We start from the raw sequence: 25,995 nt of genomic DNA, 5'->3' as shown, positions 1-25,995 counted from the left end.
CCACCAGTATCACACTGAGGTACATTCATTCCCAGGCCCTTTTTTATTTTCAGTTTTTACTTTTGAGATGAAGTTTCATATGTCACTAAGTTGTCTGGGCTATGCTTAATCTGCAGTTTGCCTGCCTCAGCCTTCCAGAGTGTTGGGATTACATCTTTTATGTATTTTTTGTCAGGCAATGGGACTCCCATGTAACTTTGGAGCTTCAAGTCAGCAGCTCCGGGTGTTAATGGGACCCTACTGAAGACCTCCCCCAATTTGGTTGCTGTCACCGTCTTTAAAGTCATCATTCTGAACAAGGGGCCTACATTTTTATTTTGCACCGGGCTCCACACATTGTGCAGTTAGGTCCTGTGCAGTGTTGAGAGAGGCGGAAGGTGATGGGAACATGAAGATCAGGTTTCCCTGGAGGGGTCCTCACCAGTGATGTGTCCTGGAGCCAGCTTGCTCTCCCTCCCTGTGTGCCCACACTCTGCATGGCTTCCCCAGTCCCTCAAACTTGGCAGCAGAAGTAGATTCTGGTGGACTCTGGGCAGAACTTTTAGCAGACCTTGGTGCCATTCCGGGAAACTCAGCCTGATCTTACTTGGCAAAAGGAAATTCTCAGATTCCTAGGTGATCCATAGAAGGGGTATAGTGTGCAAGTGGCAGCCAGAGCAGGTGGCCTGGACATTGAGTTTTTCATCCTAGAGACACCCACAAAGAGTGTCACTGCTGTGGGGGAGGAAAGAGGCTAAGGGGGATGCCCGCTGTGCCCTCAGGGTCTTGGCTCTGGTGCTTCAAAGGTGTTTCTGAGACCTTTTAGAGTCATATGCAAACAGGATGAGTTGCTCTCCTTTGCCCTGATTGGTACAGGGTCTTACTACGCAGCTTGGACTCATAGTGCTCCTCTTGTCTCAGCCTCCCCAGCCCTGGGATTACAGGTGTATGCTGCCGCTTCTGATCTTGGTGGCCAGCTCAGTGCACCTGGTGGCAGGGCCGGCACAGCATGTGGTGCTGGGGATCCATTGAACCCTAGTCCCTGTGCTTGCCTAAGCAGGCACTTAGTCTGCTGAGCCATCTTGCTGGTCCTTACAGTGATCATTTAACTGATAGTGTTTCCTGTTAGATTTGGCCACTTGGAAGCTCAAAATGAAATGCTTGGCTCACACACATAGCTCTATCAGATCTCCAAACCGCGACCAGCACAGTTGGTTTTTAAGAGTTGAACTCCATGGAATGCATCATTTGTCCCAAAGGCTGCTGTATGTGCTTTACCTAGTTCTGGTGATTGGTTTCAGGCCCTTTGCACTGAGCCACTTCCCAAGCCTTGTTTTTTATTTTGAGGCAGTTTCTTGAAGTGGCTGAATTTCGAAAGGCTGGGTTCTGACTTTCCCTCGTCTTGCTTCTGCCTCCCAGAGTGCGGGATTGTGGGTGTGACTGCCTCCCCTGGTTGTGTTTTCTGCCCTTTAGGCCAATCACTCATGCATTAATTGCAGAGGCCCAGAGGTCTGCTGAGGAGAGTTGTTTGATTTGGAGAGGTGGAGCTCTGCGGTTAAACCAGGTGCCTAGATTTCTGTAACTCCTAATAGCGCTGGCATCGAACCTGGTTAATCTGACTGCGGAGTCCAGGTTCTTGAACTCAGACCCCCCACTGTCTCAGCTAGGGAACCTGACTACCTGACTATCTGGGTATTTTTGTTCTTCATGGTGGTCACTTTTTTCTAATTTATATTTCTCATCCTCTGATGTTTTTCCTGTGTCTGTGGGAAGCTCCGTGAGGTCCTAGGGGTGAAGAAGGGTCCTGTAGTGTCTGCGCCTCCCCTGTCTGGTCACCTGGGGCATCCTCAGTAAGCTCCAGACCCCTGCGAGTGGGACCTGGCCCCTTCGAGGGACCTGTGGGTTTCTGGCATGTCTGACCTGGAAAAGCTGTAAGACCAGAGGGGAAGTTCTCAGCCGAGGCCCTGGGGCTGGTTAGTTCCTCTGTTTCTCCTTCTGAGAAATTTCCTCAGCCTGGACCAAAAACCAAAGTCAGCACCAAAACGCTGGTGCCCCTCCCTCGCCCTTGTCACTTTGGCCTCAGCTCCAAACAGCCCAGCCTGCTCTTGGGCCCTCCTGAAGTTCCTTTTCATGTTGTTTTCTAAAAGGGAGTGGATCTGAGCATGAACCACAGCTCCAGGAAGAAGTAGAATCCGCCTGGCTCCCGGCCATGGCCTGTGAGCCGCAGATGGACCCCGGCGGGGCAGCCAGCCCGCTGCCCACCTCCTCCCCTGGCTGGAGCACACTGCCTGCGGGGAGTCCTCCACGGTGGGGACAAGGTAAGGTCATGACCTTTCATTCTCCTTCCCCTAGGTGGATCTGGGCTTGTATTGTGTGATTGGGGGCAGTGGAAGAGCAAAGAGAGGCCTTTGGTGAGGGCGGTGGCTTTGGAATCACTTCCGGGCCACTTTCTTTTATTTTCTGTGTCCCTGCCTCCTTGTGCCTCCCAGCTGGTCTTCATTTCTCTTCTCCCCATGGCAGCAGGAGGGATCTTTGTCAAAGGCACATCCAGTCTTGTCACTTTCACCTCAGTGTCTCCCATTGGACTTAGCGTGAAGATCCATCATTCGCCTGCTTGCCAGGCCTGCTTGCACGGCTTCTGCTGCTCCTCTTCTGTTCATTTCCCTGCTGCTCTGCCACAGGGCCTTTGCACACGCCGTTCCTTCTGTTGTAGAGCTCTTGCCTAGCATTTAGGAATCCCTAGATTCTATCCTGGCACCATTAAAAACAGATGCAAACTGTAGGAGGGCAGGGGCTTTGCATCTGTGGCACCAGCGCAGGGCCTGCCCCACTGCGGATGTCCAGCAAGTAGTGTATGGAATGAAGTGGGTGAGTGGGTGCCTGGTGGAGGCAGCGGAAGCAGCACTGGGAACTGTGGGGCGTCCAACTGTGGCTGGTCACCTGCAGAGTTTGATTCTTGGCTGCTTCAGAACAAGGGTTTCTTTTATGTGTGCTCTAATTAGGGAAGCAGTTTAGACACATGCACATCAGCAGCGGGGCGGAATGAGCAGGGTGATTTAGCTTCAGGACTTCGAAGGCTTTGGTCTCCTGATTTGGGACAAGCCAGTTCCTGTTCCCTTGCAGGAGACTGCGCTGTCCTGCGAGTATATGTGTGCACACACACACACATTTTCTTCCTTGGTAGCTTTTCTTAGCCTAAGTGTATAAGCAGCTATCTCTGAATGGGGGACTCAATGTTCTCCTTTTGTGAGACAGAAGAAACAGTGTTGCTGAGAATCCAGAACTCTTGGTTTGAAAGGTGAACAGAGACACAATGAGAAATTTTTGCAGTGTTCTGCAAGCACTCACTGGGCAGAGAGCCCCCTGGAGGAAGTCCAGAGCCCTGTGGGGCTCTCTCGCTGGCTGTGTGTGGAGAGCCAGGCCGAGACAGTGCCCCTTCCCATCTGGATGCCACCCCTGCAGGGTCTTGGAGGAGTCGGTGAACTGAAGTTGGCATGGAAGCCTCAGCCCAGTGCCTGCTGCAGAGCTAGGCTGCCACACCCAGGGCCTGTTCTTGTCATCTGCCTTTATTTTCTTTTTGTCTGGCCTTTCTTGGCATATTCTTCAGGTTCATCTGTATCTTTTTATATTTTGTTTTTAGGAAACTACTTCTTATCCTTCTGGGACCATGTGGGAGGATAATAAAAAAAAAAAATACAAATAAGTCAGGCTGGCGAGATAACCCAGCAGATTAAGCACCTGCTTCGGCAAGCGCAGGGACTGGGGTTCAATCCCTGGCACCACATGCCATGTGGGCCCCACCCCCAGGGTCTCACTATGTAGTTCAGACTCCAATGATCCTACTGTCTCAGCCTTCCCAGCACTGGGATTATAGGTCTGTGCCACCACGCCTGGTTCCGGGGCTGGAACCTCATGTGGTAGTAGGGATCAAACTCAGAACCTTGTGGTTGCAAGGCAGGTGCTTAAGTGCTGAGCTGTCTCCTCAGCCCAGACTGTCAAATTTTATGGAACCTTGAAAAGAGCACTACTAGCTGTTGTTGTGGCCACACCTATAACTCCAGCACTCAGGTAACTGAGGTTGGTAGGTCATGAGTTTGAGGTCAGCCTGCACTACAGCCTTATCTCAAAAAAACTCAACCAAGTAAACAAAGATCCTATCAGTCTTCAGGACTGGGGACCAAAGTCCTTTCATATTAATTTTACACCGGCTCTTGTTTTATAGTCCAGACTGGCCTTGAACTCCTGGCGTAATCCTCCTGCCTCAGCTTCCTGAGTGTTGGGATTACAGGCCTGCACCATCACCCTTGGCTTCATATTAACTTATTTATACATCAGATGTGTGTCGTAGACCCTGAAGTCAGCTTTGGGAATTCAGTGATGAACAGTCCAATGTGGAAGTGTGTAATCTGGTGGGGAAGGAAGTCACTGAATATGCATGTAATGGAATAATTGCATGCATATGTATTCATCTTTAGTGCTTGTGATGGAGATGAGCAGGGAGTTGTGGGTAGGTTGTAGGATCTGATCTTCTAAGAGTTGAAAATGTTGCTGAGGGCTCCGGTAAAAGTGATGGGTGAACTGGTATGGAAAGCACAGGCAGGATTCAAGCAGGAGAAGCTAGGTGGAAGTGTTCGAGGGAGGGGAAATGATGCGCAGAGGTCCTGAGGCGGGAGAGAACAGTTCTTGTGTAGGGAGTCAAAGCACCAGGGGTGGCTCAAGGTCTGTCTGATAGAAGGCTGTGTCTCCTTTCAGCATGGTAAGATTAGGTCTTGTCAGGAGCTAGAGGAAGCTTTCCTTGAGGGTTGGCATCATTGGATTTGTGCTGCGGTTGCTGTGGGGAATGCATGGCAGCAGAAAGGGCAGGTACAGAGAAGCCAGCTGAGAAGCCTGCTACTGAGGAGGCCAGGGTGGGTGGAGCTGGCCATTTCACTGGCCCCGGCAGCAGGGCTTAGGGAAGGACTGAGCAAGGCAGGGGATAGAATTGTGCTTGGAGTGTGGAAACAGCCACTGCATTGGAGTGCTCTGGCATGGCTGCAGCCTGGCTGAGGCTGAGGTGGCAGAAGCTTGGGGCCAGCACAGAATCTGTGTCCCATGGTAATGGCAGTGACCACAGACAGTGTTCACGAGCATGTCCTCAGCTGTGCATGCCTGTGTCTTGGGGCTGGTGCCCCATGAGCCCTCCGGCTACTGACCAGGAATCATGTAGCCTTGGCCATAAGAGGAAGAGAGCCCAGCGCTCTGGTCCAGCAGCTGAAGCAATAGAGTTGGGCTTCGAGGATTTCACTCCAGGCCTTTCTCTCCAGCTGACCTCATTCCACCGCTATGAGCAGGAGTCTTGGTAGCTCTTGTGACCAGCCTGGGTTGCTATGTGTTTTTTGAGAAAATGAAAACCTCCTGTGTGAATGTGTTGAAGATGTGCTTGGAGGTGGTGTGAGTGGTCCCCTCCCAAACTCATGTTGGAACTCTAGCGCCAGTGTCTTGGTGTTGAGATAGGGCCTTGAAGAGGTGACGAAGTCAGGGCAGCTCTGCCCTCGTGGTAGAGAGGTGTCTTCGTCATGGAGTGGGCTAGTTATGTTGACAGTGGTTCCTAATAAAAGGGGATGCATTCAGCCCAGTTTTCCTCTCAGGTGCATGCCCACTTCCCCTTCTGCCTGGTTGTAATGCAGCCCCCAGGTCCTTACCCAAGCGCTGGTGCTTGGATCTTGGACTCCCTACACGTAGAACTATGAGTCAAATAACCTCCTGTTGTGTATGATTGTCTTAGTTACTCTTCTCTTCTTGCTGGGACAAATACCCGACACTCAAAATGAAGGAAGGAAAGGTTTATTTAGCTCACAGTTACTGGAGGTTTCAGTCCATACTCAGCTGGGTCCAACGCACAGCAGCACAGAGCAGAAAGCAACCTTTCATGGTGGCTGCAAAAAGCAAGAGCGCAAGGGAGGGGTAGCAGCAGCTCAAGCAGCTAGCTTCTCTTCCCACCTTACATTGTAATGCAAATTACCTGCCCCAGGGTAGGGGAAGTACTCACACCTATGGGTACTTCCCAGTATTTACCCACCTATGGGTAATCCCAGCAGTACTAAAACCCATAATCCCAGCCTTGGATCACACATAATCCCAGTGGATCATGAGTTAACACAAACTCTAGAAGTCCTCACCCCATGACTGCATGAGGCTTTGGGGGGACAACTAGACATAAACCATAACAATGATGTACACAGTTTGTGGTACATTCTGTTACAGCAGCTAAAGGTGGATTACTATGGGGTTACCAATAAGTCACGTATTGGCTCCCGACTTTAATAAAGTGACCAGCAGTTTGGCTCACATACTGGCTAAAACCCAAATGTATTTCTTTGCACTTCTGAGATCAGAAGTCTGATGGGGGTTTCACAGAGTTGGTATCAGGGCACCAGCAGGGCTGTGCTCCTTACTGGAGGCTCTATGGAGGACTCCCAGAGGCAGCCTGTAGTCCTTGGCTCATGGTCCTTTCCTCACTGGCCAAGCCAGCAGCAGTGCTCTCTCTGGCCTTTTTTGCCAGTCACATCTCCCTCTGGTTCTGCTTCCACCTCTTTCCTCCCCTAGGATGACAGTGGGTCTCTCTGGGTGACCCAGGATGTGCTGACCTGTGACCTTCCTCTTTTGTGCACCCTTAATTCCCTGTTGCCATGGAGGGCAGAGTATCCACAGGCTCTAGAGAGCAGATATCTTGGGTGGGGGCATTACTGTACCATCACTAGTTATCTCTTACTTAGACTCAGAACCTACTTGGAATTTAAATTGAGAAGTTGGGCTGCTTTTGTAGTGCTTGAAAAAATATCCACATACCAGGCCTGCAGTGCAGTAGGAGTTCAGGTTCTGCTTATGGAAGCTCTTCTGGGTCGCGCACTTCATCTGAGGAGTCTCCTTGCTTTGCCTCAGTTCTGCCTCCTTGTTACTTCCTAGTCAAAGCCAGTCCTTAGGGACCTAAGGACATATGTTGTGTCCCTCTTGTCCCAAGAAGGTTTTCACAGCTTGAGGCGTAATGCCTCCCTCCAGAGCAGCTGTCCCTCTCCCAGCTGAAGCTCTGGTCTGCTTTCAGAGCTGCACAATGGCCAGGTCCTCTCAGTCCTCCGGGTCGACAATACCTGTGCACCCATCTCCTTCGACCTGGGAGCCGCAGAAGAGCAGCTGCAGGCCTGGGGCATTCAGGTAAGTGTGACTTTCATTGAGTTTCTGCTTTCTACCTGACCATCCATCTGTCTGTATGTCACCCCATCCTTCTATCCATCTTTCCATCCATCCATCCATCCATCCATCCATCCATCCTTCCTTCCATCCTTCCTTCTATCATCCATCCATCCTGCATCCATCCATCCATCCATCCTTCCATCCTTCCATCCTTCCTTCTATCATCCATCCATCCATCCATCCATCCATCCATCCATCCATCCCTCCTTCCATCCTTCTATCATCCATCCATCCTGCATCCATCCTGCATCCATCCATCCATCCATCCATCCATCCATCCATCCATCCATCCATCGTGCATCTACCCACACACCCACCCACCCACCTACCCATCCATCCAACCATCCAGCTCCTCAGATGTTTTTGGACACTCTGCTTGCACGTGCTCGAGCTGCCTGGACTTCCCAGCTCATTCACTTAGCATCTGTCTGCTTTGGGCTGCCTGTTTGTGCCAGGGCCTTATTTAGCTGAATGGTATAGAGGTGAACAGGATGCAGGGCCCACATTCCTGTGTTGGATAAATCAGGACAGCACAACATAAATGCCACAAGAGAGGAATGTACAGGGTTTTGAAGACATTCATCAGAGAAAATGACAAAATGGTCAGGTGAGGGATTATGAAAGCTTCTCAGAGGATCACAGTTGCTATGGGGTCTTGAAGGATAAGCAGGAGCTGCTGGGTGGGCAGGAGGAAGGCCTCACAGGAAAGGGAACTGCATTCTACTTTTGCAGAAGAAATTTCTCTTCAATTTACTGCATTACCATAGAGTTCCTTCCCATGTAATGAAGTGAGGGCTGCCCTTCACACATCCCTGCCTCTGAATACAGGTGCAGTTTGACTTTGAGCAGGCAAGCTGCCCTCTCAGAGCCTCTGCCTCATCATCCGCAGGTAAGGTCAATATTATTAGTGCCTGTTAGTTTATGTTTGGGTTAAATGAAGTAATCCTGGGCCAAGAAGATAGCTCAGCAGTCTAAGGGCCTGCCTAGGCAAGCACAAGGACCCAGGTTCGATCTCCAGCACCACATGCTGTGTGGGCCCTGCCCCGGGCATGCTGAACCGGCCACCAAAACCAGGGGTGGTGGCTTACACCTTTAATCCCAGCTCTGGGGAGGCTGAGACAGGAGGATCACTACAAGTCTGAGCTATGCTGTAAGACCCTGTACCAAATATTAAAAGAAAGAAAGAAAGAAAAAAAGAAAGAAAGAAAGAAAGAGAAAAAAGAGGAAGAATTAAGGCCAAGGAATAAGTGTCCTGCCCTTGGCACATAGAGAGTGGGCAGTGAATCGCAGTTCTTGCTTTTGGTGTGCGGCAGTGTAGGTGTGTTTCCCTCTCCACCCTGGTGGGGTGAAGCCTTCCCTGTGTGAGCCAAGGGTGAGTGACTGTGGCTGTATGGCAGTGGGGGTGGGGGAGCAGCATGAGGGGGTGCTCTCCTCATTTTGGCCTGAAGACTTTAGATTTTTCCAGTACATAGGATGCAACCCAGGGCCTTGCCACGGAGCTGCACCTCTCCATCTTCAGCACCTTATTTTTCTTCATTTTGAGAAAGCATCTCATTATATCAGCAAATTGCCCAGGCTGGTCTTAAAGTTATGACCCTCGCAGAGCACTGAATTACAGATGTATGATTTTTTGCCTGGGTGGCTACTTTACAACTGAATTGAAGTTTTGCTTATAACATTTTTGTTACCATGAAAAGAAAATTTTCTGGACATGTAGTGCCAAGCTGGGGAGTGCAGCCGGCCTCCTCCTTCCTGTTTTCTTTCTGCCTTGGTGAAAAGAGCATCTTTGTAAGATGGTTGTTTTCACTTTGGATTTGCCTGCTTGTGAACAGTTTGTATGTTGTTCCATCATATCCCTTTCCTTCTTTTTCTCTTTCTCTCTCTCTCTCTTCCCTTTTCCCTCTCTCTCTTTCTGAGGTCAGGTCTTGCTATGTAGTTCAGGCTGGCCTTGAACTCACTGTGCAGCCCAGCTGACCTCAAACTCATGGAGATCCTCCTGTGTCAGCCTCCCTGAGTGCTGGGATCACAGGTGTGTGCCTTCGTGCCTGGCTCCATATTACTAGATAAATTTTTTGGTCTGTTAATTCTGTATTCTCAGTCTGCTTTCATGGGGCCTGTGTACGTGGTAGTTTGGGTTGGAAAGATGAGTAGAAACTTTGCCTGTGTAAATAGATGTCCCTTTTTGCCATGTGACTGATTAGCACCGCCTGTCCTGAGTTCAACATGCAACCAGCACTGTGCCTAGCACTGTTTATGTATGAATTTATTTCATATGCACCCAACTCCAATGTGGGCACCCTCCCTTATTTTATAGAGGATGAAGCTGAGGCCTGGAGAAGAGGCTAACTTGCTTTCGGTCCCATAGCACATATTTGTAAGTGGTATAGCCAGAGTGGGGCTCCAGGCTGTCCAACTCCAAGGCCTGTTCCTTAACCTTTCCGTGGTCCTGTGTTTGCTGGGAGGAGCTGACCCTGGGTCCAAAGCCATCTGTGGCTGTCCTCCTGCATCCCAGCCCATTGCCTCTGTGTTGTGCTGCTGCTGGGCTTCCCACCCAGTGCTGTGAGCTGGGCATCTGCCCTCTGCGCCTGACGCCCCTTCTGTGCGACTATCAGGCCTGCTGTGCTCACTGGCTGGAGGGTACCTGGGTGGCTCTCCCGTGGCTGATGGATCCCTTTCCCTTGACTGGCCATGCAGCTCCCTGCCGATCAGTACAGGAGCCTGGCTGAGAGCGCCCTCTTGGAGCCGCAAGTGAGGAGATACATCGTCTACAACTCCAGGCCCATGCGGCTGGCCTTTGCTGTGGTAAGGAGGAGGTGGCCGCGTGTGACCTGCACTCGTCCCCTTGCACTACCCAATGCAGTGTTGTGCCCAGGGCCTGAGGAGAAGGGATTGGGAGCTGGTGACCTAGGTACCTGGGAAGGAACCATGGGCCTGCTTTGGTATAGGAGGAAGTCATGGGAGGATGGTGTCCCCAGGTGCCTACATAGAGCATGGGACTGTACACACTGTGTGACCAAAAAATGTGTGTAGTTACATTAGCAAAATGATTACAGTAAAAGACACTTTGCCTTTAATCCCCTTTAGTATCCCATAGCTTTGAATGTATCACCATGTTCGGCACCAGCTCTGGAAGTCCTCTTTCGTGAGTGTCTATAGTTGCATTCTTGTGGCTGTCTGCAAGTCCTGTATCCATCCATACTGTTTACCTTTCATGGTCATTTTGACATTGAGGGCGAGTGAGGCATGGCATGGAGCTGGATTCAGTGAATGCGGTGGGTGAGGACACGCAGTTTTGTTCTTATGATCCTGGCCTCCTGTTGGATGCACTTGGCAGCAACGTTTATGGGGTTTTTGATCACACCTAATAAAGACACTTGTACATGTATGTCCACACATGTGCACATGTAAACACACACATGCCTGCCGCACTGGTGTTCTATCTCAGGCAGTCCAGCTCCTTGCTTGTGTCCGTAGCCACTGTGAGTCACTGTTGTTTCGTGTGTCAGTGGTCGGACTGCACAGCTGGCTCCAGCTGCCACTGTGGGGACAAGGGACGGGGCAGGACTAGCATTGATCAATCCCTAGTAAGTGCTGGGTTCTGAAACAGGTCACCAGGGGGACCTTGAAGGAGTCTCTGAGGAGACAGGCTCGGACCTGTCTGATGCTGACCCTTGTGCTGGTCTTCGAGAGGCAGCAGAGAAAGGTGAGATGTGCAAGGATCAACACGTCCACTCCCGAGAACCTGCCTTTTTCTAGAAGGCAGGCTTAGCAGCTTCTAAGCCCTGGCATTGACTGCCGCTTGTAAACAAGGAACACGAGCTCATCCCACAGGCCCCGTGGCTGCGTAGATCTCCTGCCTGTGATCAGTTGGGGCCCAGGGGAGATGTCCACGGGGTGTCCCTTGAGTGTGGCTGAAGTTCCTGACTGTGTTCTCCCCTGGCTCCCTGCAGGTCTTCTACGTGGTGGTATGGGCCAATATCTACTCCACCAGCCAGATGTTTGCCCTGGGCAACCACTGGGCAGCCGTGCTTCTTGTGACCCTGGCAGCCGTAAGCCTGACGCTGACCCTTGTGCTTGTCTTCGAGAGGCAGCAGAGGAAGGTGAGACGTGCAGGGGTTCCTGCCGCACTACCCCAGAAGGGCTGTGCAGGCCTGAGAATCTCCAGCCAGGTGTTCCCCTTGCCAGCCTCAAAGAGTTTCTCCAACCATGAAAATTTCCTCTGGCCCTTGTGCCTTGTGCCCAGTGACTTTAAAAAAAAAAAAATTGCACAATTAAATCTCTCTTTCACAAGCTCTTTGGAAAGGCTTGCATTTGGTGCATGGTTTTAGAAGTTTACGCCATGACCTGTTGGCCCTGTTGCTCTGAGTCCGGTAGTGAGGCATCCTGTCAGCGTGGCAGCCCACGACATGGCAAAACCACTGCCTTATGACCCAGAAGCAAAAGAGAGGTCTTTTTAGTTTTTCTTATACCTAATCCCTGTGGATTGATTTTTATTTTTATTTTTTGCGACAATATCTTACTCTGTAGCCCGGGCTGGCTCCTCCTGCCTCTGCCTCCCTAGTGCTGGGATTACAGGCGTGCGCCACCACGCCCCCTTCTGCTGGTTGAGAACCGCTCTGCCCGGCGGTCTCCTGTAGCACTTTTATGGTTCATGGAGTCTTCAACGGCCTCCGCCCTCTTGGCACTCAGGGCACTTCTGTGAGCGAGCGAGGTTTCCTGACGCGGTCCATGGCAGTGTGGATGAGCGCAGTTTCCCCGAGACAGCGGGTGCCGACCTGACTCTTACAGTGCCTGTGCCTCATGGGGTCCCAGCGGACCTAGACGCTGCTGTAACATTACCATAAACAAAGTGGCTGAAAACCACACAAGTTGAACACCTTCAGTTTGTGTGTTAAGAGCCCAGCACGGGTTCCCGTCTGTGGCTGGTGTTAGGGTGTGGGCAGGGCTGCGTTCTCTCTGCAGGTTGTGGGGAGAAGCCGCTTCCTGGGCTCTTCCGGCTCCGCGGCCAGCATTCCTCGGCTGGTGCCTCTTCCTCCTGTCTCAAGGCCAGCAGTAGTGGGTCAAATCTTTTCCATACCTCTGTCTAACTCCGATTTTTGTGGCTTTTTCTCTTCCTTTTTTTTTTTTTTTTTTTTTTGGGTGGTCCTGGGGACTGAACCTAGGGTTTTGGCCCTAAGCTACGTATCAGAGCTTTAGGATTTTCATTTTGAGACGAGGTCTCCCTAACATGCTAAGTTGCCTAGACTGGGTTTGAATTTGGAATCCTTCTGTCTCAGCCTCCCAGAGTGGGTGCCATCCGTCCTGCTGCCCTGCTTTTGAGGACCTTGTGTTTAAATTATGCCAGCTGTGCAGTCTGAGATGATCTTATTTCAGGGTCAGCTGAGTGGCCATGTTAATTCTATCTTCTACTTAGGCATATTTAACACAGTCCCAAGTCTGGGGAAGTAGACTGAGGTGTCTGTGGGCCATTGATTTGCCTAGCACTTGGAAGCTGTATTTGCATTGCATTGACCTGGGACCGTCCAGCCTCGCCCACCCTGTGTGGCCCCAGGCACAGAGCTGTGCTGTGAGACCCCTAGCAAACACTGCTCCTGCACGGCCCAGAGCTCTGGAAGGGCAGGATGCTGCGCAGTGTAGTCAGGGTTTAGGAATCAAGTTCTGTTTTCATGCTTGCATTCAGGGGGACAAGTAGGAATTTTATGACTTGATCATTCTGAAAGGATCTTTGTTGGGCTTTGCTACCAGGCTGGCAAGAGACTGCTGCCCCAGGCTCTGTGGTTGCTTTCAAAGCCCTTGTGCTTGGACTGCAAAACATAAAGCATTACTCCAGCAGGAAACCTTGTGGAGAGGAGAAAGCAGAGCCATCTGCTTCAGCTAGGACACTGAAGCGCTGGGCACCAGGCAGGAGCCCTAAGGACGCAGATGTGATGCACGCAGTCTTGGGGAGGCAGCTCAGGATTCTGCCTCCTGCTCTCCAGGCTGCTTTATTCCCCTGGATTTTGTGATGTCCCTGTGAGTGCCAGGTGATGAGCTTGCCACAGGTTGTAGGTTTTTTAACCTCTCACAGCCTCAGTTTCCTCATCTGTATAATGGCGTAGTAACTAGCTCTATCATAGGATTATTGTGAGAACTGAATGACTTAAACATGAACAGTACTTAAAACAGTATAAGATAAATGCTGCCTAGCTGTAGTGTTTTTTGTTTTTTTTTTTAATTTTATGTATTTGGTACAGGGTCTTACTATGCAGCTCAGATTTGTGATCCTCTTGTCTTAACCTCCCCAGCACTGGGAATACAGGCTTGTGCCACCATGCCCCATCTTGGGGGCTGGCTCAGAGCGCCTGAGGTGGGGCCAGCACAGCCTGTGGTACCAGGGATTGAACTCAGTTCCTTGTACCGGTCTAGGCAGGTGCTTAGACTGCTGAGCTCTCTCCGTGGCCCTGGCTGCTGATATTACTGACTTGGTTTATCAGTGGGGAAAGGGGTGCACAGAGAGATTGAATCTACGGCCACAGTGCAGCTCTGCGCAGGCCTTCCATTGGGCCTCAGCTCACAGGCCTCTACATCCTGGGATTTCTCATTATTAGGACGATGTATATCTCTCTGCCCGACCATGGTCACTCTCGCTGTCATGACCCACACACATCACAGGCATACTCAAGGGCCTCTGCGTTTCACGTGTTCCATCTTGTCTCCCCCTCGGGCTTTGCTTTGTTAGCCTTTCTCCAGACCAGAGCATGTGTGGAAGTAGGTGAGGCTCCACCTGTGCCCCCTGCAGGTCACACTGCTAAGCAAGTGCCTGTTTGTGGAGTCTGTGGCACAGCGGTGAGTGCAGTGTTGGTAATCCAGCTCTGCCACCACGGTGACGTGCTGAGGTGACGTGCTGTGTGACGGGCTCCTCTGTGTCCTGTGTGGATTAGCTGGCTTCATCCGGGTTCGCCATAAGATGGGGTGTTACCCTCACCAATGTGGGAAGCAGGCAGCTGGAGTAACTTGCCCAAGATGCTGGGAGACTGAATGAGGCCTTAAGCTGTTGTGGAGGGGTTTTCTGAACAGGTGAGCACCCTGGAGGTAAAATATGACCAGTTTCCATGACGCTGGCTTTCCTGGAAAATTCAGTGTACATTAAACCTATATATCATGAGAACAAATAAATGGTTTTAGGCAAGTATATAAAATGGGGTTAGGTTGGCCAATTAGAACATTCTTAGTATGGTTTTCATTTGCCTTCGTGTGCTATTGGGCCAGGGCAGGGTTCCTTGACTGCAGAGTTGTCTCACCTGGGAGGGGCCTGGTCAGCATCCTTGCCTCCTCTGCTATGTGGTACCACTGACCGTGCCATCACTGTGACACCCGAAAGTCCTCACAGCCCTCCCTTTGGGAGTCTTGTCCCTTGTGAGTGCCCTTACTCTTGGTCGGGCTGTTAATAACTGCATCTGAAGGCTGCCCACATGATAGTCTCTCCCTCCCTATAGCAGAGGTTGGTGTGGGTGAGAACAGGAGGAAACAGCCCTCCTGAGGACGGGTGCTGGGCCACAGACTCTCACAGTACAGCCTTTGGAGACAGAGTTGTTGTGGGTGCCCAGCGTCAGCTGTCCCTCCCACGTCCCATGAACCTCTGCTGCATCCTGGTGTGTTCTAGCCCTGGATCAAGTGTGTCATACATGATCCAGTGAGATCTCACAGACCTGAACACAGGGATGCTCTTTTTTCTCATTCTACAACTGAAGATAATAAGGCTAGAGACGGACACACCTTGGCCAGGACCCTGCAGCCAAGGAAACCTAGAGCTGGGCTTCAGCCCAGGGCTGTCTGACACTACTGAATTTGCCATAGGGGAGGAAATGGAAGACTCTTTTTTTTTTTTTTTTGGCGGAACTGGGGATTGAACTCAGGCCCTTGTGCTTGCCAGGCAAGCGCTTATTCTAATGAGCCATCTCCCTGGCCCCTGGAAGACTCTTGAGGGTGAGGATTTCTACGTACCATCTAGGGCATGGGACAGCGTGTGGCCCAGGAGCTCCTTGGCAGCATGGCGTTTGTCTTACAGGTAAACACCAATACAGACCTGAGGCTGGTGGCCGCCAACAGGGCCCTCCTGAGACACCGGGTGCTGCTGGGGGTGACAGACACTGTGGAGGGCTGCCAGAGTGTGATCCAGGTACTATGTCCTGCAGGAGCCTGTCCCTGATGACCTACATGTGGACAGGGCTGTAGGGGACAGGTGGCCCTGTGTGCTCCCTCTACACACAAGTGCCTGGAGTCTGCGACCAGGAAGGCCGTCCGTCTCCCTTTCCTCTTCTGCTCCTGTGCTTCTTCCTTGAGGTTCCTTTTCTGTACTGAACCCAGTAATGGGCACTGAAGATAGCGAGGCGCCCTGCAGGGTTCCTGTCGGGAACAAACTCACAGGCTTCTGGGGACAGCAGTCACAGTAGCCTTGCTGGCCCTGAAGCAGAGGGGCGGCCCTGACCAGCTGCAAGGCCAGGTAGACAGGATACTTTGGGGGGACCACGAGGAGCTCCAGGGGTAGGACCCCAAGGGGAGTAACACAGCAGGGGGAGATGAGGCTGCTGAGGCGGGTCTGAGGCTATTTCTTGTCCTCTGAGCCTGGCTTAGTCATTTTCTTTACTCCAAGACATTGACAAGGTCTTAACAATGGTGAGTACAAGTTGCACTGTGGATCAAGACACCACTGGGGTGCCATCTCCTGATCCTGGCCAGGCTCCGCCCAGTGGGGAGTTGCAGAGTCTTGGCACCCCATACGTGTCTCAGCAGTCCTTGCCCTTTGCCCTGGATGAGCCCAGTAGAGCCCGGCTGTGGGCATGTATGTGGGAGCCTGGAAGAAGCTCCTGGGCACAGGCCTTGTTCATCTACAGTTGTTTATTGTGAACCCACTATGTGCCGGGCACTGTCCTAGGTGCTGAAGCACAGCAGCGGACGTGCACAGGTCTCTTGTTTGTGGAGCTGATCACGCCCAAGACGGTATAGTGTGTAAAGCGATCTTGCCTGACAGCAGTAGGTGAAGCAGATGGCATCACCGGATTCCTGACTGTTGAAATGTGACACTGTAGGCAGGGAGCTCCTGGAATCTGCAGGTCCCTTTTCATCCTCCACATCTCCTTTCTTAGCTGGTACGACCCAACTCTGCCGAGGCCCCACCTCCTAACCGCTGTGGTTCTCTGTGAATTAACCCACTGAGGAGGACAATAGTACCTCCCGGATCCATTCATTTTCCAGAGTCTCAGTCCAGCCAAGTTGACAATTATCTGGCATACTCGTTTTCCATTTTTAAGATAGTATCTTGGTGTTGAGTGATACAGTGTCTGGGACATCTTTGGATATGGGGTATTGGTGAAGGGGAAGGAGAAGGGTAGAGATAAAATGAGTGGTCTGTGGTGATGCACATTGAAGCAGTACGGTGGGTAGCTGTCACCAGTCCTGTGTTTGTTTGGAAATTTTGATAGTGAAAGCCCCTGGGATGATGATAGTGAAAGCCCCATGGATAGACAGCTGGCAAGAGGAGCATCCCCTTGGGTCTTGTGGGTCAGGCACTGGGAGGGGGTAGGTCAGTGGGAGGAAGGTGTAAGACAAGGGACACTGCTGTTGTGCAGAACCTCAGTGTAGACATGTGACATCCCCATGGCATCAGGATGCGCGAACACTGAGGGTCTCAGCCTGGCTGAGTTTAACCTGACTGTTCAGTTGAGGCAGAAGGGGAGGTAAGTGTGGGTCAAAGACTTTCTCCTGCTTCCCTCCCCGCAGAGCAGCCAGGTCTATTGCCTCAGGCCCAGGAAGTGTCACTTTAGACTGGTTTCACTCATTTGCATGTTTGGACTTCAGATAGACAGATACCCTGGCCACTGAGGATGGAGGTGCCCCCCAGGTGCATATGTGCTGTCCAGATATTTGGAGTCTGTCTGGCACCAGCTGTCCTGGAGTCTGTTCAGTGACGGATGGGACTTGGGGGGCCATTTGTATGCCATCAGACTTTTTTTTTTTCTTTTGGTGGTCCTGGGGGTTGAACCTAGGACCTTCTCTCTGAACTACATCTTAAAATTTTTTACTTAGAGAGAACTTGCTAAGTTGCAGAGTTACCTAGGCTGGACTCAAAATTTTTGATTTTCATGACTCTGCCTCCCGGAGTGCTAGGATTGTGGACTGGGCTGGCCATCTTGTAAGTTTGCACACAAAGCCATATTGGGGCAGCTGTGCAGATGAGACCAAGATAGTGTGGAGCTCCAGGAGAGAGCAGAGTGACTTGTTCCTGCCAGACAAAAGGACACAGGAAGTCATATCAGAAGTGTGCTCCTGGGAGGGGGAGGATGTGGGGTTGGGGGCGGATGAGGTGGCGGGGGCTGGGCCGGCGCTGAGTCTCAGTGACCCCTGCCGCTGCTTCTTTTCACAGCTCTGGTTTGTCTACTTTGACCTGGAACACTGTGTGCAGTTTTTGTCAGACCATATTCAAGAGATGAAGACCAGCCAAGAGGTAAAATATCCTAAGTGAGAAAAGGACAGTGTGGTCAACCAGAAGGCCAGTCTGTAAGATTCATTACTGTAGTGTTGGAAAATTGTCAGGTGAGGCTTTTGACTAAGAGCTAGTATTAGGAAAGTTCCTTGGAAGGAAGAATGCCCACGTGCAGTCAGTGGCTGCCCTCCCTAGGGGCTGACAGCTGTGCTTTTTTTTTTTTTCTGTTTGTTTGTTTTGTTTTTTTATTAATCACACTTTCTACATTTCCCACGGTGAGCTTATATTTTTTTCCACTAGTAGCCATATTAATAATAAGCCCTGGCAGAACCAAAGTATCACATATTTAGACAGCATTCACCTGTTCACAGTATCTTTATTTTTGAGGTTCTGTGGATTGAACCCAGGGCCTCCCCACTGGTCTACCCATGAGCTACATATTCCTGACCTTTCCTATGTAGAGATGAGGTCTTGGTAAGTTGTCCAGGCTGGCCTTGAACTCATGATCTTCCTGTGTCAGACTCTAAAGCAGTTGCGCCTGGGATTAGAGGCATGTGCCACTGTGCTTGGTCCCTGGAGTGCCTTCCTGATGGCAGGAAGAGATGGGATGAGTGGCCATGTGGTGACAGTAGCTAAAGCAGGGTGGCGGGTAGCTGTTGGCTACGCGGGGCCTGTTGAGAAGTTTTCACTCTGTAAAGCCTTGGAAAGGTCATTGAGTAAATAATCAGCGGCTGCTTTGGGTGACTAGTGAGAGCCTAGAAGCAAAATCCTTTACAAGCCCTTTATGACCCTCAGGAGGCCTGGTAGGAAGTGACATGTCTCCCATACGGGTCTGTTTTAGATTCTTCTGAGGCTGGCGCTGGAGTCTGCAGCTGGATCCACCTTCCTTTGGGTCTGCAGCTCAGAGTCATGCACCTCCTGGGTCTCCCAGCCTAGGACCCACCTATACCTCTCTGTTTCCTTTGCAGCCCTTGCTGAGACGCAGACTGAGCCAGCTGTGTGTAGTCATAGAGACGGGGGTGAACCCCGTGATGACGGAGGGGCCCGAGGATCTGGAAGATGCTCCTCTCCTGCCCAGAGGAGAGACTAGTTCTCAGGAGAGACCAGTCCTGCAGGCTGAGCTCCACCAGCTTGTGCCCGAGGCGGAGCCACAGGTAAAGAGGCCTCCGGTGTGGGCTGCTGCCCAGACACAGTCATGTGGTGCTTCCAAGTCCCACGAACTCGTGGTTTCTCGAGGTAGTAGAGACCATCTAGAGCTTGTAGATCGGAGCTTTCAATCTTCTTTTTGTTTACCTCAACATTTTTTTTTTTTTTTTTTTAATTTTTTTGAGACAGGGTCTTGCTATGCAGTTCAGGTTGGCCTTGAACTCACTTTATAGCCCAGTCTGGTCTCAAACTCGCAACAGTCCTCCTGCCTCAGCCTTCCAAGTGCTGGGATTATAGGCATGCATTTATAGAAATTATTTTTTATTTATTATGATTGTTTTTGCATTCTAAAATATCTTGGGTACTTTTTGATAGTTACATTAAATAGATAGCTCTTTTGATGGCTTATAGCTTATTTCGCCAATAATGCTGGCTAAGTTGACAATCCGCTTACCAATGAATTGATCAGCCATCTGTTCACCTGGCCATTCATCTTCCTAGGTGGCAAGTAGATATTTGGATCTGATATGATTCTTATGATTCTCTTCAGTTCTAGTTTTTCCATCTACCCAGTTTACCTGTTGGGGCTCCTTAATTGCTGGTAGACCAGAAATCTGGTAATTTTGCAGCTCCTGCTGCTTTCTTGAAACTATGAGGACAGACCCACTGTTGAGGAGGCAAGCAGCAAGGAGCAGCTTGGAATCCAAGAGGTCACTTGTGTGTTCTTTTCAGCCGAGAGCTTTGGGGATCCAAAGTTCAAACCAGCCCGTATTACCTTTTGTGCACCCATGGGAGGTGGAGGGGCTGCCAGTAGGACCATTTAGAAGAGAACATGATGCATGTAGTCATCACTTCTCTTGCCTCCCATTTTCTTCTTCTTTTTTTAATTTAGAGAACAGAAATGATTGATAAGGTCACGCACTTTATGGTGGCACGCTTGTCTGGGTTTATGTCCAATAACCCGTTAGATGTGGGTCTTTTAAATTACTTTTCCGAATTCATCCAAACCAATAGGCATACAGTGTCCCACTATGCATATCAAGCGTGTGTGAATGTTGCTGAAGCAGCACGCTTCCGTTAGCTAGGGAGATGCAGTCACTGCTTGTAGCTCGGTACAGGCAGCCCCTTCTGCTCTGTCAGAGCCCATTAGCTGTGGAAGACAGAGTTAGACTGACTGCTTAGACTTTTATGGATTTTTTTTTAAATAAAAAAATTATTTACTTATTTGGTACAGGGTCTCACTACACAGCTCAGACTTGTAGTGAACCTCCTATCTCAGCCTCCCCAGTGCTGTGATTACACACAGGTGCCACCATGGCTGGTTCTGGGGACAGCACGGTGCACCGGGGTTTTGTGGCCAGCGCAGCATGTATACTGGGGATTGAACCTGGATCCTTACACTTGCCAGGCAGGCACTTAGACCGCCAAGCTATCTCCCTACCCCATTTCATCTGGTATCAAATGTTTAGTAAACCGTCTGTGATGTGGACTGCTTTTCCTTCTTCCACAGGTGAAATAAAGCTCTAAGGGGCCAGCTGACTTGCCTTGGCCCCAGACGGAGGGGAAGTGGCAAAGCCAAGTGTAGCAGCCAGCCCTGCAGGCTTTTAACAGCTTGGCTCTTGCTGCAGTTCTTTGTTTCTTATGTTTTTGTTGTTTTTTTTTTCTTTTAGATTTCATTTTTTTTCTCCATAATTTTGAGAAACAAATAGAATGAGACAGTTTCAAATCAAACTGGTATGATAGTTTCAATAATTAACACATTGCCTACATTCTTCCTAGTGGTTAATTGCTGTGCACGATGTGGACATGATATCCTATTTACAAACACTATTAGAACAAATCCCTCTTAACTATATATCTATCCTAACCATTTTGAATACACAGATACAAAATGGACATTCATCTGTATCCCCTTTTTTGTTTAGTTCTGTCATTTGAATATTATAGGTGTGTAAACTCAGCAAAATATTCTAAAAGAGTCCAGTAGCCCATAATAGTATTGGGTCTTCTGCTTGACTGGCAATGTCAGAAGTTGTTGACCTGAGTCCCCCACAGCTCAACATAACAGCATGGCTTTACTTTTTTTTTTTTTCCCTTCTTATACTGTTGATTTCAGACTAAATTGGGGAAGGGACCAATCTGAGTTAGTGAATGGTAGGTTGTTCAAAGTCTTCAACATTTTTAGGTACAAAGGACAGCTTAAAACAAAAACCAGTCCTATGAACCACGTAGTTTCTGATTTTGTGAACAATAGTAATAGTAATAATGGTGATGCTGGGGGTGTTGTTGAGACGGATTGAGAACCAGGCACCGGACTGCTGCTTTCCGTTGCGTTGCTCCTTGAGTCCTTACCCCTGTCAGCACGATGCGTGTTACTGTCTTCCTGGCGTCTCCCACGAAGATGAGCTGCAGCAGTGTGAAATGACCAGTGCAGGGCCAGCTGCAGATTGCAGAGTGGATGAGCCAGTGCTTCTCTTTGGTTGTGTGTGCACGTGTGTGTCACTAGGGATTGACCCCAGAGTTTATGCACTGAGCCTTATCCACAACCCTTTTTATTTTTTCTTAATTTCAGGCATGGTTTTAGTCAGTTGCTTAGTTGCTTTGGCTCAAATTTGCAGACTTTTTCCTTCCATCTTCCAGAGGTCTGGGATTACATGTGCTAGCACACCTAAATCTTTTTTTTTGTGGCCCGCTCAGCCCACCCTGCGGGGGAGGGCCTGGCATGGCATGTGGTGCTGGGGATCGAACCACAGTTCCTGCATGCTTGCTTAAGCTTGCTAAGCAGGTGCTTTAGACTGCTGAGCTGTCTTGTTCACTCAAATCCTCTTGACTTTTAAATGTTTTCCTAGTTACTAACCCTACCAGCATGAATAGCTTCTGTGTGTAAAGATGGAAAAAGTGTGTGTGGCATCGGTAGCTTCTGTAGTGATGTGAGATTGCACAGCTCTTGTGCATATTGCTAGTGGGCTGTGCGTGCATGCTAAGCATTGATTCTGCCTCTGACCCACACCCTTGCCCTTGTGCATACTGTTATCACAAGCAGCAGTAGGTCCCTGCCTTGGATCTGAAGAAGTAGGCTGCATGTGTTCCGAGCCAGGGCACTGCAGAGGTGGCCTTCTAGACCAGGCCAGTGTCTGCCCAGGTGGCTGCCAGCCTCGCCTGGTTCTTCTCAGAGAACATCACCCCTGGGCCAGAAGCAGGAGCATAGTCTGGTGCCCTTGTGCCTAAGCCGCAGCATGCTCCCGGAACCTCCTGTTGCCTCACTCTGCTTTCCTACCTCTTCCAGGAAATGGCTCAGCAGCTGCTGGCGGTATTTGGTGGCTACTACATTCGGCTCCTGGTGACCTCCCAGCTCCCCCAGTCCATGGGGACCCGTCACGTGGACTTGCCAAGGGTTCCATGCCCTTGCCAGCTCATAGAAGCACATATCCTGGGTCCGGGGTGCTGCCCCTTCCTGAACAGGTGACCTGGGAACCAAAGCCTTTATTTTCCTGCAAGACTGAGAAGGGAGGCCTCTGGAGCCAAAGACAGCGTCCTGGCGATGGGCGTCAGGAGTGCCCCGGCGGTGCCGTGACATCCGCAGCAGCAATGCTGGGCCTGTGCCGGGACCCTGTGCAGAAATGCCTCGACGGGACCCCATACCGACTGCCTGTGGGGCTTTGCTAAAGCGGATGGTTGGTGGGCTGGTTCCACCCCAGCCCTCTGGGTTGCAGAGCTTCAGGTATGGATGGAGAGGCCACTCCTCCACCCTGCTGCTTCCAGGCCCAGGAGACCTACAGCCCACCTGCCAGGGTGTATCAGGTATCCAAGGCTTGGTCTTACAAGCTGTTCCCATCTTGAGCCACTTCACGTGAGACGGGGAAACAGGCTCAGGGCGAGCGCTGCTCTTAGGCTTCACCTCTGACCCTGGGAGTTGTAGGAAGGCCGCTCAGGATGTCCTCCTTGTATAGGCTGCTCACCCTCACCTTGTGTCAGCGGCAGTGGTGCCTGGGCTTGTGTGCCAGCACCAGGCTCCGGGGTGAAAGACTGAGACAGAGGAGAAGCCTGAGGGGAGACCCCAGAAGACTGAGGATGCTGCTCCCAAGGGTATTTGCAAAAGCTGGATCAATCCTGTTTGACTTGAGCACTGTTTGTTCAAAGCCTTGTGTGCTTGTGGCCATGGTTTTATTGCTCAAAGACATGTGTGCTCGCGGCTGTGGTTTTATCCTGCAGATGTGAAACCCTACTCATGTTTTCTGATACTGACATCGTCCCGCTGTGACATCTGATCCGTCACTCTGGGATTGTGTGAGGAGCTTTGAGACCTGCTGGGATTCTGCTCTCCAAAGGTTTGAAGACCTGTTGTTCCTAGGCCCCATGGATTGCAAGGCCCTGGCTCAGCCTCTGAAGGCTCCAGGCCCAACGTTTAGCCATGATTTTTGCCATCTTCTCCCACAAGACCCCTTTATAGCCAAGTCTTCTTTGCACTGACACATGGATTCATTTCTGTCTGTTGGACTCTCATTCATGCCTTGACTCCCAGCATTCCTTGTTCCTCCCTCAGGAAGTCTTTTTTTTTTTTTTTAAATTTATGTATTTGGTACAGGGTCTCGCTATGCAGCTTGGACTTGTAGTAAACCTCCAGTTTTGGCCTTCCCAGCCTGGGATTACAGGTGTGCGTCATCATGCTTGGTCTTGGCAGCTGGCTCAGCCCGCCCTGGGGGTGGGGCTAGCACGGCCGGTGGTGCCGGGTTCAAGCTCCGGTCCCTGTGCTTGCTTAAGCGGTTGCTTACTCTGCGGAGCTATCTCGCCGGCCCTCTCAGGAAGTCTTTCTTGTTGCTCACTGCCAGCTCTAAGTTCTTGTTACAGCAGCTCCCTGTATCGATACTTTATGTTACTGGTTCTCATTTCCTACGCACCTGCGTACCTGTTTTTCTGCCAGATTGGAAACTCCTGAAGGCCTAGGCTTGCTAAAGGGAAAAATCCCTGTGGATGGTTTGCTTTGCTCTCTGGATAACAGCACCCTCAAGTTGCTCTCCAAACCTGGTTGGATGATGAAATCTGCATTGTGATGGGCCTGGGTTCTGGTCTTGATCCTCAGTGGTCGGTTGTGTCACTTCGGGCAAGTTGCTTTCTTTGGCTGGTCCTTAGTTTGTCCATCTTTATGATGGGTGGATTGGATGATTCTTAAGGGCTCTTTTAGGGCCAGGCTCTGGCCGTTTCCATCTTACTCTGCTTTCTGCTACAGCTGTTTTTACATCCAGCAAGTCCCCCTTCCCCATGGGCCTGATGTGCTCTTGGGTAGGACGCTGGCTTAGCTAGCAGGAGACCTGAGTTCTTGCCCCAGATCTTCTGCTTCCTAGCTGGGTAACCTTGGGTATGTCCCGCACCCTCTCTGAGTGTCAGTTTACTCCCTTATAATGTGGATCTGGTGAAGCTGCAGTGTCTTCCCGCAGAGGTGTCGCTCTGTGGGAGGCCAGCCTGACTGTGTGCTTATGCCACAGGGAAGGGCTGTGCACAAGTGCACAAGGGCAGCCCCTGGACATGGCTTGTCAGAGCCTAATCCTTAGCCACAGCCCAGGGCAGCTGTTGTCAGTGAAGCTGTTCAGGAAGGCCGTGGTGAAGGCCATGTCAGGACACTGGGGAATACTGCTGATGAGCCCGTGACCAGTGGACACCTGGACTTACCACCCCAATCATAGAACCCTGTAAGTACAATAAGAGAATAAAAATGTGTTTGTTAAATGACATGGTGGCAGTTTTTTAATTTCAGAGTCGGCTCTTGGAGGCCTTGATGGTCTCTGCTTTTTTTTTTTTTTTTTTCTTCTCTTAAGAATTGCTGATGTCCCTGCCCTAGGGTGAGTGGGGCCTTCAGGGCTTTCCACAATGTACCTGTCTTTCATTGTGTGTGTGCCTCGGTTTCTTCATTAATAAAATCCCTTGATCCTGGTGCCACCTGCTTCTCCAGGTTGCTGTGAAGATCAGATATCAGATATGAGTCATCTCCGGTGTCACTCAGAGGCCTGGTGCCTGTGGAGACAGCGCAGCGTTGTGACACAGCAGCGGAGGCCATGTCGTTGCTTGGATTCTAGGGTCATAGTTATCCACACCTGGGGCCTGCCGCTTCCTGGCAGGGGCCTCGGCCTTCTTCAGGGGCTGGGGAGGAGAGGACCTCCCTGACAGGTTGGGAAGGTAGCTGTACAGATGTCTAATGCCTGAGATTTAGAGCTTCAAGCTTGAGTAAGAGCAGTAAGCTTGCTATTCAAAACAAAACAAAACAAAACAAAACAAAAACCTTCACTGTATTATATACTGCTGGTGCCTACCTATATTTTTGTTGAGGTTCACATCTGACGCAATTACTCCAGGACTTGTTTTGATTCCTGTATGAGTAAGATTCTAGTCAAATCTCTAGGAAAATAAGACTTTAGTACTAAATGGTGGTAAATAGGTGAGGAGCAAGCTGGTAGCTTGGCACCCTCTCTGTACCCCCCGTAGCCCCATCTCTGCATCTCCTGAGAGGCTGTGGCAGTAAAGGGGAGTGGCAGAAGTGTTGTAGCACAGCCCACCCGGCCTGCTCCCTGGCGCGTCCGGAGCAAGGGCTCAGCCAGTGGCGGCTTCAGTTCAGCCATATGCCCACCAGCAGATGAACAGAGGAAGAAAATGCAGCGTTTAACCGCAGCGGAGGAAGGATAAGCGTGAGTATTTTGTAAGGAGATCGATGCATCTTGCAACCATAGTGCAAGGTGAAATAAATTGAGCCACACAAGTTTAAATATCTCATGGTTTCTTTTATATGAGAAACTCATATACAAATAAAGATTAAAATCAAAGACCAAAGGGAATAAAACCAGAGCTTTTGCACATGGGAAAGGGATCATGAGATGGAGAGAGAGGGTGAAGAAAGGGGCGAAGCTGTGTCCTGTCCGCGTCATACCCACATAGGAATGTAAGCCCTCTGTACTGTAGCTGTGTACTAAGAAAAATACATAGCATAGCAAATAAAATGTTAAACCAGTTTTACTATTTGTACTGCTGGGGATGGAGCCCAAGACCTTAGAAATGCTAATGTGCTCCCCCACTGAGCTAGCCAGTGTCAGCTTTTCATCTTAACCATTGGGGGCAGTTTTCTGCCAGTGTCTGTAAACACATCTTCACCGAAGTGTCCAGGCTGCTCTTGAGCTTGCCCTCCTCCTGCC

General features: G+C 50.5%; 1 protein-coding gene across 2 annotated transcripts in view; it reads left to right on the top strand.

The window, feature by feature from the left end:
* Nucleotides 1-23,466, top strand: part of Tmem268 (transmembrane protein 268) — a 29,037-nt gene extending 5,571 nt beyond the window's left edge. Inside the window, exons 3-10 of one of the 2 annotated variants that reach the window (XM_012516268.2) lie at nt 2,127-2,297; nt 7,061-7,170; nt 9,904-10,011; nt 11,160-11,309; nt 15,257-15,367; nt 17,612-17,692; nt 18,640-18,825; nt 22,104-23,466. In XM_012516268.2, coding sequence (XP_012371722.2) covers nt 2,127-2,297; nt 7,061-7,170; nt 9,904-10,011; nt 11,160-11,309; nt 15,257-15,367; nt 17,612-17,692; nt 18,640-18,825; nt 22,104-22,283 — 1,097 coding nt within the window. In that variant the 3' untranslated portion in view covers nt 22,284-23,466. The remainder of the gene's footprint in view (nt 1-2,126; nt 2,298-7,060; nt 7,171-9,903; nt 10,012-11,159; nt 11,310-15,256; nt 15,368-17,611; nt 17,693-18,639; nt 18,826-22,103) is intronic. The other variant, XM_023723327.1, reaches the window with a different exon arrangement.
* Nucleotides 23,467-25,995: the final 2,529 nt, after the last annotated feature.

The sequence above is a fragment of the Octodon degus genome, unplaced genomic scaffold (genome assembly GCF_000260255.1).
Source record: "Octodon degus isolate 3935 unplaced genomic scaffold, OctDeg1.0 scaffold00098, whole genome shotgun sequence".
NCBI classification, from domain to species: domain Eukaryota; kingdom Metazoa; phylum Chordata; class Mammalia; order Rodentia; family Octodontidae; genus Octodon; species Octodon degus.
Note: the sequence above shows the minus strand (reverse complement) of the source record. Positions and strands in the feature narration are given on the sequence as shown.